The sequence below is a fragment of the Cetorhinus maximus genome, chromosome 5 (assembly GCF_964194155.1).
Source record: "Cetorhinus maximus chromosome 5, sCetMax3.hap1.1, whole genome shotgun sequence".
NCBI classification, from domain to species: domain Eukaryota; kingdom Metazoa; phylum Chordata; class Chondrichthyes; order Lamniformes; family Cetorhinidae; genus Cetorhinus; species Cetorhinus maximus.
The window spans coordinates 93,815,449-93,829,797 of record NC_135883.1 but is presented as its reverse complement, the minus strand read 5'-3'; the positions used below and the strand labels follow the sequence as shown (position 1 = coordinate 93,829,797).

Genomic DNA, 14,349 nt, shown 5'->3' with positions numbered 1-14,349 from the left:
GGCGACTGTTTCCCAATGGCCTGTGTTGATGTCCGCCATCATATCTCACTTGCACATGTCCTTGTAGCAAGGTATGGATGTCCAGCAGGCTGTGACCTATTGGCTAATTCACCGTACAAAAGGTCCTTGGGTATAGCAAATTATTCATTTGATGAATGTGGCTGAGCCTGTACAGGCGTTGTTGGCTTAGCAATGAGTGTATGCTGATGGAATTAACACGTTCCAGGACCTCTGAGTTGGTGACCTTGTCCTGCCAAGAGATGCTGAGGATATTTCTGAGACAGCGACGGTGGAACCTGTTCAGTCTTTTCTCCTGCCTAGCACAGGTTGTCCAGGTTTCAACACACAAGAGGAGTGCACTGAGGACGCAGTGCAATTTGGTGTTCTCAGTCAGGTGACTGTTGCTCCACACTCTCTTACTCAGCTTGGACATAACAGCTTTTTCAATACTTGTGTTGATTTTAGTATCAAAGGGACAGATAGCAGGTGATTGTGGAGACTAGATATGTGAAGCTATGAACAACCTCCAGTATCACATTGTCAATGTTGATATTTGGCAGTATGGCAACATCCTGGACCATAACATTTGTCTTCCTGATGCTGATGGTCAAACCAAACTCTTTTTTTCAGGTGTGAGAGAGTCTGTCTATTTGCCACTGCAGGTGATCCTCAGTATGCAATGTTAGTGCAGCATCAGCAGCGTAGGGCAACTCTGTGATGAACATTTGATGTACAATTGTCCTGGACCTTAGGGGAGCAAGGCTGAACAGCTTTCCATCAGTTCTGGTATGTAGATAAACACCCTCCGTAGGTGACCTGAAGGCATATGACAGCAGCAAAGAGAAGAATCTGCAAAATCGGAACACAACCTATTTGACCTCACTGCATATCTCAAAGTGTTCTCATCACAACTAACCTTACCCATCATGTTGTCATGGAAAGAGGAGATTAGAGCAACTTCAGAGGGTAGTCAGTTTTCTTCAGCAGTTTAAATAGATCACCTCTGCTCACATGGTTGAATACCTTGGTGAGATTGATGAAGGCCAGTTATGGTAATCTCCTTTGTTCATGGCATTTCTGTCCAACTGAGAAGACCATGTCAATTGTGGGTTTTCCGGTTCTGAAAACACACTGGGATTTGGGATAGATTTGTTCGGCCAAGATCTGCAGTCTGACACGGGCAACATGGGCAAATACTTTTCCCAAATTGCTCAGGAGGGAGATGCCTCGATACTGGTTGCAATCACTGCAGTCACCCTTGTTCTTGTACAGGGTCACAATCTTTGCATCACGCATATTCTGGGGCACTGTCCCCTCCCTCCAGCAGAGACAGAATTCGTGCAGATGCTGCAGGAGTGCTGGTTTCAAGTTGTCACAAGGCTATGCCCTTTAATTTTTAAAAATATGATTTTTCAACTTTATATGATTGGAAATTTTTCAATTAGAAATGAGTCAGAACAACTACTTAAAAATATAAGGCCACCTTCCAAGGTTAAGGTGAAAAACAAACAAATCACTCTCAGGGGAGGGCAAAGAGAGAGACATTTCCTATAATTCAGAGACTCATCGAAACTCATCACTGTTTAAGGAAGAGACATTAAAATGCAAAGTCCTGGATATTGAAACATTGGCTGCCACAGACAGATCCAACCAAAACTATTTGGAAATACACAATGGGTGAAGTATTTCAGGCCGGGCTGCAGCCACTGTGGAGAGATTATTGCAAGAAATTTTTCAGCAGAGGAAGCAGGCAGAAAGCTGGGCTCTCTCCCCCTTTTCAAACAAGTGTATTACTCAGATTGGAAGCCAATGGGTAGAATTTTCCATGCCCACTGGCATCAGTCATGTTCCAAGGCGTCAGCGGACAATATGGCAAGAAGGCCAGAAATCAGTTTCACAATGTCATGAAACCATTTTGCGATCGTCCACTCAGCCCATCGATGTCGGGCCACGTTTCCTGCCATCGGACATCAGGAATTTCATTCTAATACGTTGCATATCGTTATAAGGCCAGCCCGCCGGAATCATCCCCCAGGTTGGATCGTACGCTCGTATCAGCAGGAAAATACGCTGGTGCAGAACATGTCTTGATAAGTGTGATGTGCAGAAGTCGGAACTTACCACCAGGCCCTTTCTCGCATAGTGGACATCCGCGGAGCAGAAGATGCTGGAGCACAACAGCAACGGCACACTGGAGTAACATCCATCACATGCTGGATGGATTCTCATGGACATGGCTCTGCTGAGAAGCAGCTCACAGAAGGTGGAAAGTCACCATTGAGGTTCTACTCACAACGGATGATGGTCGAAGGGATGGAGAGGAAGGTCCAGCTGTGGTTAGGAGAGGAAGATGTGCCAGGGGTTGGGAGATTAAGGTCTAGGATCGACTGGGAGAAGAAGAGGTGTCATGGGGGAGTGGGAGGAGGGGGAACCTAAGTTTTTGGGTGTGAGGTTGGGGGGGGCAGGGAGTATGGTGGGAGGAGGAGGTACCGGAGGAGAATATGGCAATGGGGGAGGTAGGTGTAAGGGGGGGTGGAAGGTGTGGGAAGGAGTTCGGGATGGGGAAGGGGCTTGACGGGGGGAAGGACACTACCCTGAGGAACTCCTGCAGTGATGTCCTGCAACTGAGATGACTGACCTCCAACACCACAACCACCTTCCTTTGTGCTAGGTATGACTCCAACCAGCGGAGAGTTATCCCCCTGATTCCCATTTGCTCCAGTTTTGCTAGGGTTACTTGATGCCACACTTGGTCAAATGCTGCCTTGATATCAAGGCCAGTCACTCTCACCTCACCTCGGGAGTTCAGCTCTTCAGTCCATGTCTGAGCCAAGGCTGTAATGAGGTCAGGAGCTGAGCGGTCCTGGCGGAACCCAAACTGGGCGTCAGTGAGCAGGTTATTGCTGAGCAAATGCCACTTGATAGCACTGTTGATGACCCCTTCCATTACTTTCCTGATGATTGAGTATAGACTGATGTAGCGGTAATTGGCTGGGTTGAATTTGTCCTGCTTTTTGTGCACAGCACATACCTGGGCAATTTCCCACATAGTAGATGCCAGTGTTGTAGCTGTACTGGAACAGCTTAACTAGGGGCGTGGAAAGTTCTGGAACACAAGTCTTCAGCACTATTGCTGGAATATTATCAGGGCCCGTAGCCTTTGCAGTATCTAGTGCCTTCAGCCATTTCCTGATATCATGTGGAGTGAATCAAATTGGCTGAAGACAGGCATCTGTGATGCTGGGTACCTCTGGAGGAGGACAAGATGGATCATCCACTGGCCGATGATTGTAGCAAATGCTTCAGCCTTACCTTTTGCACTGATATGCTGCGCTTCTTCATCATTGAGGTTGGAGATATTTGTGGAGCCTCCTCCTCCAGTTAGTAGTTTAATTGTTCACCACCATTCACATCTGGATGTGGCAGGACTGCAGAGCTTAGGCCTGATCTGTTAGTTGTGGGATCACTTCGGCCTGTCTATCACTTGCTGCTTATGCTGTATAGCACGCAAGTAGTCCTGTTTTATAGCTTCACCAGGTTGACACCTCATTTTTAGGTATGCCTGGTGCTGCTCCTGGCAAACCCTCCTGTACTCTTCATTGAACCACGGTTGATCCCCTGGCTTGATAATAATGGTACAGTGGAGGATATGCCGGGCCATGAGGTTAACAGATTGTTTTTGAGTATAATTCTGTTGCTGCTGATGTCCCACAGTGCCTCATGGATGCCTAGTCATGAATTGCTAGATCTGTTCAAAATCTATCCCATTTAGCACAGTGGTAGTGCCACACAACATGGTGGAAGGTATCCTTAATGTGAAGGCAGGACTTCATCTCCACAATTACTGTGCGGTGATCACTCCTATCAAAACTGTGATGGGCACATGCATCTGCGGCAGGCAGGTTGGTGAGGATGAGGTCAAGTATGTTTTTCCCTCACCACCTGTCACAGACCCAGTCTAGCAGCTATGTCATTTAGGACTCGGCCAGTAGTTGTGTTACTGACCCTCTCTTGGTGATAGACATTGAAGTCACCCACCCAGAGTACAGTCTGCACCCTTGCCACCCTCAATGCTTCCTCCAAGTGGTGTTCAACATGGAGGAGCACTGATTCATCAGCTGAGGGAAGGCAGTACACAGTAATCAGCAGGAGGTTTCCTTGCCCACATTTGACCTGATGCCATGAGACTTCATGGGGTCCAGACTCAATGTTAAGGACTCCCAGGGCAACTCCTTCCCGACTGTATACCACTGTGCTGCCACATCTGCTGGGCCTGTCCTGCTGGTGGGACAGGACATACCCAGGGACGGTGATGGTGGTGCCTGGGACATTATTTGTAAGGTATGATTCCATGAGGATGACTATGTCAGGCTGTTGCTTGACTAGTCTGTGAGACAGCTCTCCCAATTTTGGCATGAGTTCCCAGATGTTAGTAAGGAGGACTTCACAGGGCCAACATTCAGTGTTTCTTCACCTGAGGGAGGGCAGCACATGGTGGTTTCATTCCTTTTTTTGTGACTTTTGTAGCAGTTTGATATAATTGAGTGGTGGCTTGTTAGGCCATTTCAAAGTCAACCACATTGCTGTGGGTTCTGGAGTCACGTGTAGGCCAGGCCAGATAACAACAATTGATAAAGAACTTTAGTGAACCAGATGGGTTTTTCCAACAATCGACAATGGTTTCATGGTCATCATTAGATTTTTAATTCCAGATTTTTATTGAATTCAAATTCCACCATCTGCCGTGACAGGATTTGAACCTGGGCCCCCTAAGCATTACCCTGAGTCTCTGGATTACTCGTCCAGCGACAATACCACTACGCCATTGCCTCCCCCACTCCTTCTCACCTGGTTGTAAAAACATGCTTGATGAGCTCAGGTGGGATTGCATCTTCATTTGGAGCTTAGCCCATGGCAATTGAGTCAATAGCTTTGCTAAGCTCCTCCACTGAGAGTTCAATATCCAGTTCTACCATAGTAGGCAGGCTCTCTATGGTATCTACAGCTTCCTTGGTGACCATGTCTCCCTAGAGTACAACTCATGGTGGTTTGCCACACATATCTCCAGATGTTTATTGCAGTCGGTGATGACCTTACCTTTTGGTTTCAATGGAAGTGCTTTTTCGCTGATGGATCTGATGCCTTTTTGATCCCAGCATACATGCAACTAGCATTTGTTATGTCAAAGGACATTTGCATATTCTGGCATATTTGTAATCAGTAGTCATTGGCACGGTGCCTAGCAGTCTGTTAGAATTGACTTTGAGCAGCTCTTAGTGCATTCAGAGTATTCTCACCCGGATCTGAAACAAGCAAAGTAAACAAAAAGAAAGAAGATGCTAATTCTTCAATTGGCACACTGGAACGTCAGGACCATGTACATGGGACTGATAGATGACTTGCAGTTGGTCAACATTGCCCGCAAGACAACTGTGATCAACATGGAACTTCATAGGCTGAACTTCAGCATAGCATCTCTACAATAGACCAGGCTTGCCGAGAGTGGATCACTGAAAGAAAAGCTTTACACGTTAATCTGGCGAGGTAGAGTTCAGAGGAAATGTGTGAGCAAGGTGTAGGCTTTGCTATAAGGAATGAGCTGCTCTCAATGCTAGAACCTGTACAAATGCTTCACAATGTGTCCTCTCCATCCACCTTTCCAGTTAACCTCATAAGTCTCTATAGTCCAACACTATGCTCCATTAGGGAGAGGAATATCTCGTTCTATGAGCAGCCTGACACTGCTATCAGCAGAATCCTTAAGACAGAGCATCTTTACAGACTGAAAGATTTCAACACAAGATTGGGCACAGACCATGAAACATGGCCCTCCTGCTTCAGACATTACAGCTTGGGAAAGATAAATGAGAACGGACAGAGGCTACTTGAGCTTTGCTGCTACCATCAGCTTTGTGTAACTAAGGCTTTCTTTCAGAATAAACCATGCTACCAAGAGTCCTGGTGACATCCAAAATCAGGGCCTTGGCACCAGCTGGATCTGATCATCACCAGACGTGACTCGACAGCATTCCCAACAAAGGTAGCTTTGACATCACTGACTGTGATACAATTCACTCCATGATTAGCACCAGGGTTAAGATGCAATCATTGAAGCTTTTCCATTCAAAGCATCTTAATGTCAGCCATACTGCCTCTCCAGATAAGAACCAACAGTGACTTGAATCAATTGAACAGGCACACAACATCATTCCACACAGCATGCAGAGTGAAATGGAATGTATTAAGAGACACTATCACAATACCGCAGTCTGAAAATATGAGGAGCAAGAGCGGAAAAACACCGACTGGTTCAAGGCTAACATTGCTGTAACGGAACCTGACATTGAAGCCAAGCGATCTGCTCTTATTAAGTTTTATACTTATTTATGTGACAATACACTTATTTATTTGACAACATACAACAATGTGTTTTAATGTATTTTTGTGTCAAATGATTATGGTGGTATTGCAAATCACGAAGGTGACGCAAGAAGGGTTTACTAATGTCATTGGACTCTGAGCCGAAAATGTCTGAAACTATATTCCAGAGTTTGTAATTCTACGCATTCTCCTCCCGGCCCACAAGGAAACTATAAAAACATTTTTAAAAATTTGGCCGGGTTGACTGCAGCTCAGATCCTGCACAGTCAACAATTGACAATGCTGGCCTTAATCATCCCACAGTTAAACCAACACTTGCATCTCTAAAGCATTATCAGAGGATGGTTCTGCCATTTTTATTAGGTCCCTGCTTCTCTGGAACAGGCAACTAACCCATGCCTGAATTCAGACAAGTACAATTTCTGGATCAGGAATGCATCAGGAATGTGCTGCAGACCCATTACGCTCTCTGAATCCCCTGCCCGCAATGTTCCCACCCAGTGAATGGTGATTAAAGTTAGCTTTTATGTGTTACCATGTATAAAATTAGTTATAAAATGATTTTGTTCTTTTAACAGTATTTTGAAGAGTAATGATGCAAATGGTATTGTCCAGAAGGCTATAAATGCTTCAAATGTCTATGATAATATTGTCCAATATGTAGCAGAGACTGAGAAGAATGCAACTGCTCTGCTCAATGCTGCACAGCGGGCTGAGGATGTAAGTGTTTTAATTTTATTTTGTCCGATATACTGTAAAAATTAATTCCACACACTTCAATAACACCATTGACATTTAAATGTGTTTAACAGGTACAATTACATATTGTTTAACTACCTATTTTTCTTATTAAAATGAGAGTGAATTTTGTTCTATTGATAGCAAAGAATACTAAGGCATAGAATTCACTTTCTGTAGTTTCAAGTAACTCAGATGTTGCATGTAATGTAAATCACTACATTTGGTGTAACTCCAACCACTTTTATGTCAGTGGAATATTCCTATCTCACACATTAGCCATTCGTGTCATCTCTGAATGAAGTTGCCAAGATGTGCTGATTTGTTGGCAGAATTGCTGAACTTACTGCAAACATTTAAACTGCTTTTATTATAATGGATACAAATGTATTAACAGTTTTATTCAGCAACAGTTTTCTTGCAGTATTCTCTTTATCTTAGCAGCAAGATGACTTGGGGATAGATTTTGTGTCAGCATTAAATGGAAGGAAAATCAGGCTGCAAAAATATACAACAGCTGAATCACATCTCAATTTAGCTGCATTGTCTCAGCTTGGACTACCCCAAAAATGTGTTTGACAGTGGAGTCAAGTTGGGTGCATTGGAATTGCCATATTGCTTCAGAATGCAATGAGCATTGATGTATAATGATAAATGGTTTGACGTGCATTGAAACTACTCAATAATCTAAAAATTGTTATTGGTTTGCTATCAAGGGTTAACTAATCGTGTGTTTTGGCACAGCCAATGGTAAATGCTGAGTTGTTCAAATCCCAAAGGGAAACTTGAAACAGCTGCCACAACCTGTTTTGCAATTTGCATAAATTTCGAGATGCGTGCCTTGAATTAAGTGGTAATAAGACCACCAAGTCTTATAGGCTTTACAAAACTAGATTAAATGTTTGTTAATAGAAGAAATTATTTTAAGCACATACATAGATCCACAAATTACTGCCATGATAACTTCTAAATCACCTACTTAATCTGACTCCCAGTTATACTTTTGTTAAGTAGGACACATAGGGCAGAATTTTCTGCTTGTCGGGCAGGCCATGTGGGAGTGGGCTCAGGTGGGCACAGATCCGATCACCATGCACGATTGGGTCCACACCGCCATTTTATCCAGGCGGGCGAATTAAGGCCCGCCAAGCGTGAAACGCGGCTCCCAAGGACAGCAGGAGTAGGCAGGCGGCGATGGGACGGCTATGACTGCAGAGTCCAATGGCGACCAGCCCGCCTGTTTAAAAGAGCTCCTGCAGCCTTGCAAAGGCTGTCAAACATGGCCAGAGTGCTGCTGGTGAGCGGGCCAGGCAGGAGGGAAGGGCAGGGGGGCACAGTGCCCCTCGTTTCTCAGATGATTGCCTTGTCAGCGGGAGGTCCTCGTTCCCAGGGACAGGAGGAGGAGGAGGCCCCCCCGACGTGGCCAATTGTGCCTTGGAGGAGGTGGTGGAGATCGTGAGCTCCCGCGATGTGGTGCAATGCACCTGGATCCAGTGCCGCAAGCGTTTCAACGGCCTTTTGTGGTCTGGAAGGGTGAGTACCACGTTGGTGTTGGTCACTTAACCCAGCAGGTAGGCTTTCCCCGCTGGCCACAGCCCCCCCACCCCACCTCTGAGTGCAGTTACTGCACTGAATCATTGACGGTATGTGTCCTTCGCTGGGTGGGCCAGTAGATATTGTCCATGCCGAGGTCACCGTGAGAGGGTGGTGATGAGATGGGTTCTGCACCCGCAGCATGTGGTACAGTGACACCCACATTACTGCTTTGGGGGCAACCTGGAGGATCTGCACCTAGGCCCAGGGCTGCAACTGCAAAACATGTCAAAGTCAGGGTGCTGCCATGCTGGGAGGGAAGCTTCCAGGTGGCAGGGAAGTAATCCATCTGCTGGCCTTTGCGTTCTACGTGCTTGCACCTCCTTGCTTTGCAAGGTTGGACCGTGTGGTGCCAAATGTGATGTAGGCAGAATTTGGCCAAGTTGGGGGGACGGGCCTGGCATCTTTGTGTGTGTGTGGCAGCTATGCGGTGAAGAGGCACTGGAGCCCTGCAATGTCCCACTCTGGTTGGGGTGGGATGGCAGCAAAGAGAGTCCAGGTACAAGTTGCACTAATCAATGCTCTTCGCTCCTTTTCAGGAGAAGAATGCACATAATGCCGCTGAGCAGATGAGGACTGGCAGAGGGCCGGCCCAGTTGTCCATCATTATCAAGTTCAAGCAGCCGGCCCTCAATCTGGAGCGGCGCCATGCGCCCAGGTCCACCAGTGTCAGTGAGGCTGGGGTGCCATGGGCAGTTATGTTTGCCCAGCAGTGGGGTCACCATTAGTGTCCCAGCAGCCATGGCACTTCTGAATGTTCAGTGATTGAAGTTTGCAACATGGCTTGACCATTGCTTATAGAAGGATGAGCGCATAATTATCCGGGAGCTAGGGATGCAGATTGACATTGTCTCCATGTTAACTGATCCAATGTCCTTGTTCTTCCCTTCAGCATCACCGGAGCAGGGCCGGGAGGAGGAGCAGCAGAGGCCCCCTCTCACACCTGAGGGCCCTGAAGACTCTGACCCACCAGCGTCACACCAACTCTGCCAGGCAGGCACCAGCGCAGATACTAGCACCTCAGTGGGAATTATTTTATCGCCAATGACCTGGGGCACAGCGGTGAGGGCACTTCACAGTCGCTGGAGGAGCTGGCAGAGACAGAGGGTGCCCATGGCACCAGCAGTCGGAGGACTGCAGGGGAGCAGGCACATGCTCAGTCGGTGGCTGATGATGTGCCTCTAGAGTCGTCCGTGAGGCAGAAAATGCTGTAAGTCCAGCAGGGTGTGCGGGAGCATCTGGCGGAGATACATGAGGCTATGCTTGGCTTGGTGTCCGTGCTGCAGGAGTCTACGCGGACCATCAGCGATGCAATGAGTCTCATGGCCGAGCGCCATACTTCCTCCATGGAGAGAGTGGTGACTCTCGTGGAGAGGTTCCTCCAGGAGACCAATCAGCACTTCCTGGGGATGCGCTCGGACCACCAAGCCCTCACATCGGCATTGACCTCAGCTGGTCAGTGCCAGTGTGGGAGATTGTCTGGGCACCAAGTTTCCCAGCTTAATGCTCATCCATCTACGGTGAGCAGGGAGGTCCAAAATGACCTCATGTCGGCGCAGCAGCTGCCTGTCATCTCTGTGGGCTCCTCTCTCTCTTGGTGCTCCTGATGAGGGCAGCAGCTCCTCTGCTCCTCTGCCAGTGACAGTTGCATCTGTTGACGCTGCAACAACTGGGGAGATGCCAGTTGTGGAACTGGCAGCTCCCTCCCAGGCGGGGCCAGCACAGACTCCACGGGTGAGAGGACGACTGCCAAGGTCATCGAGGCCAACAGGATAGCACAGTGAGCAGGCTGTCTCAGATGCCACTCCCAGCGAGGGGACAGCACCAAGACGTAGCACCCAAAAGTGTAAATTTAAGGCACCTTAGGCACACCACGGGTTTCTCACTGGTGCTCTTGTGTTGGCCCCCAATGACGTCATGATTAGTTGGTGTGATGTTTAACACCTTAGTCATTTTGTTTCCCTAAGTTCATTTTGTTATATCATTAAATTTAGACATGTGACCATGGCTGAGGGTGCCTTGTTTCCTCTGCAGGTGGATGGTTACCTATGATGTTATGAGTGAGTTGTGCCACATTGAGCTTTATTGACAAGGCCCATAGTTAATGTTTCTATCCAGGCAGATTTAGTACTCAGGATATGGAGCCTGCAGCACAAACTTTTGTTGGAGGTCCATCGGTGGTGTTCTAGCTGAAGGATCATTGGATTAAAGCCTCCCAGGTGTCCCTGCCTCCCTTGATTATGCCTGGGTCAGCGTCTACCCCTTCAGCATTTCCCTGTGCATGCTCATCCTCGGACTCACTGCTAGACTCATCATGTACAGCCCCAGCAACTGCGTCTATATCTTAGTCGTCTACAGCGTCCCCCCCTTTCCAGCACAAGATTGTGGAGAGCGCAGCATGCAACCATTATCAGTAACAGACGATCTGGGGGGTACTGGAGTGCACCTCCTTAACGGTCCAGGCATCAGAAGCACATCTTGAGATGGTTCTCTCCATCACAGCCCTTGTGGAGGTGTGGCTCCTATTGTACCGCTGCTCAACTTCTGTTCTTGGATGGCGGAGAGGTGTCATGAGCCACTTTCTGACGGGATAGCCCTTGTCACCCAGCAGCCACCCATCCAGCCGGGCTGGAGCACTGAAGAGCCCCGGCACCTGGGAGTGTCTGAGGATGTAGGCGTTAAGGGAGCTGCCTGGGTACCTTGCACAGACTTGTAGAATCAGCATCCTGTGATCACACACTATCTGCACGTTCATGGAATGGAAGCCCTTCCTGTTGACGAAAGCACTGGACTCACCTGCTGGTACCTTGATGGCCACATATGTGCAGTCTATTGCACCCTGGAGGGGAAGCCAGCAATGGCCGCGAAGCCTCTGGCTCGCCCTGTCTGGCTGGCCTGGTCCCAGCGATAGTGGATGAATGTCAATGCAAGCCTGAACAGAGCGTCTGTCACCTGTTTGACGCAAGTGTGGACAGCTGATTGGAAGACACCACAAAGATCACCCACTGAGCCCTGGAAAGAGCCAGAAGCATAGAATTTGAGGGCAGCTGTGACCTTTAGAGCCACTGGCATGGGGTGTCCACCCATCCAGTTAGGGGAGATCTCAGGGCCAATCATCTGACAGATATAGTTGACCATCTCCCTTGAAAGACAGAGCATCCTTTGGCACTGCACCTCAGACATATTGAGGTAGCTGCTTCACCGCCTGTATACCCTGGCAGCAGGATAGTGGTGTCTTCTGCGGCCCCTTCTGCCTTGGACTACCTCTTGGCCCTGCGCCCCTTGTGCCTGTGCCTCTTCTCCGAAATGTGGCTCCCCTGGAGGCTGAATGTGCACTCCTGGCCTCCTCCCCCTTCTAGCCTTCCCTTCCTCCTCAGAGGAGGTGCCTCCTGTGGAGAGTTCAACTCCCCTTCCCAGTCTAAGGGAAGGCTTCCTGAAACCTGCAGGCCCCAAAAGGAAGTTCGCAGTAGACTGCTGACCTGAAGGTTGTGAGTCCAGACCAAGCAGCTGGTATCAGTTTTGAAGTATTTCTGCTCTCATAGGCAAGTATCAGTAACTTTCCAAATTAAATATCTGACTGAGCACATTCGCGATCCCAGTGAGCCCTCTTATCCTGCCCGTGGTTGAGGTTTATACAAATGTGTCCTACCCGCCTGCCTGTTGCGCCCATACAGCGACCTGGAGATCGCACAGGCCCCGAAAAATCACCATCGATTGGCCCCTCATGGGCCTTAAGTGGCCTATTAATTAATGGTGGGTGCGCATCAGAGATCATCGAGCGCCCGCCCAATGAAATATTGTGATGGCACGCAGTGACGTCGGGACACTCGCCCAACTTTATCTTTCTGATAATTAAAACCTCTCATAGCACTAAGTTTTATCAGTAATCTTTGGGAAACTTCACCTGGCCAGGTGATACATTACACCCCCTCCTTTGAAAACAATCTAGGCTGGTTTATTTAAAAATGCAAATGTCCTTTTACACCTTACATTCTAAACTTGCCCAATGTTTACATCAAAGCCTTCAGACCAGCTACCTTTAATGTAATTAAGTCTCACACACACATACACACACACATATATAGACACAGATACCACTATTTTGCAATAAATTCCAATAACATTATATCTTCCTGACATCATGTCTGTGGGCTTCCAAAGGTCCCAAAGAATGCTACTTAACAGCTAATTTATTGATTTGAATAGGTACACTGTGCACTTCAATACCACACAATGAGTTATCCAGTGGGAAGCCACGTTAATTAATACAAAGGAGCATTTATTAAGTGCTGCGACAAGTCATTCAGACCTTGAATAATAAAGGGAGCTAAGGTCAACTGTTACTGAAGCAACTTTTCTCAGATGTGCAGCCATGGGGATGAGTAAAAGGCAGGCTCAAGGGAGAGCTGAGGAAAGGTCAACTCAGTGAGGGAGTGAAAGGACAAACTATGGGAAAGGTGAGCAACCGTCCACTTCGACTTTCACAGAAGCACTATATGTTGTAAGCATGGAAATAAATCACTGAAAGGCTATGGACATCAGGAGGCACTGTCAGATTAAAGACATTTTCTAAAATAAGCCAACATATTTCCATGCATGCCAAATATCTGTCACAAGTAATTAAGCAAACAAGTTTCCTTCTAATAATCTTTCCATTCTTTCCTGATGTAACATACTAAGCTGCAGCAGGTTCGAACATCCCAAGGAATGAGCTTTATGCATGGAGACACTCTAATATATGATCTGCTTACAATTTTGAAGTCCTTTCAGCAAACTGAGTGCACAACAACGATTCTCAGCAGAGGTTAAACACAAGGAATATGCAATTATATGCTCAAGTATTCAGGATGTATCTGGAATTGAGCAATCATTTGACATTATCATTGATCTATGTACTTTCATATTTATGCTGCTTTTCTGCTTGCAAGGCAAGATTTGTCATAGAGCCATAGAGTTTTACAGCATGGAAAGAAGCCTTTCAGACCATCATATCCACACCGGTCATCAAACCCCTATCTACTCTAATCCCATTTTCCAGCACTTAGTTTGTAGCCTTGTATGCTATGGCGTTTCAAGTGTTCATCTAAATACTTCTTAAATGTTGTGAGTGTTTCTGGCTCTACCACCCTTTTAGGCAGTGAGTTCCAGACTCCAACCACCCTCTGGGTGAAAAAATCTTTCCTCAAACCCCATCTAAACCTATTCCTGCTTACCTTAAATCTAATTTAAACCTGAAAAGTGTGAGGTGATGCATTTTAAATGGTTATTGACCCTTCCACTAAGGGGAAAAGTTTCTTCCTATCTACCCTACCTATGGCCCTCATAGTTTTGTATACCTCTATCAGGTCCCCCCTCAGCCTTCTCTCCTCTAAGGAAAACAACCCCAGCCTATCCAATTTCTCTTCATAGCTTAAACGCTCCAGCCCAGGCAACATCCTAGTGAATCTCCTCTGCACCCTCTCCAGTGCAATCGCATCCTTCCGATAGTGTAACAACCAGAACCGCACACAGTACTCCAGATGTGGCCTTACTAATGCTTTATACAGCTCCATCATAACCTCCCTGTTCTTGTATTCAATACCTCGACTAATAAAGACAAGCACCCCATATGCCTTCTTAACCACCTTATCTACTTTC

General features: G+C 47.1%; 1 protein-coding gene across 2 annotated transcripts in view; it reads left to right on the top strand.

The window, feature by feature from the left end:
• lama4 (laminin, alpha 4) overlaps positions 1-14,349 on the top strand; it is a 216,703-nt gene that overhangs the window by 99,591 nt on the left and 102,763 nt on the right. For both annotated transcript variants that reach the window (XM_078542209.1, XM_078542210.1), the window contains exon 16: positions 6,960-7,101. In XM_078542209.1, coding sequence (XP_078398335.1) covers positions 6,960-7,101 — 142 coding nt within the window. The remainder of the gene's footprint in view (positions 1-6,959; positions 7,102-14,349) is intronic.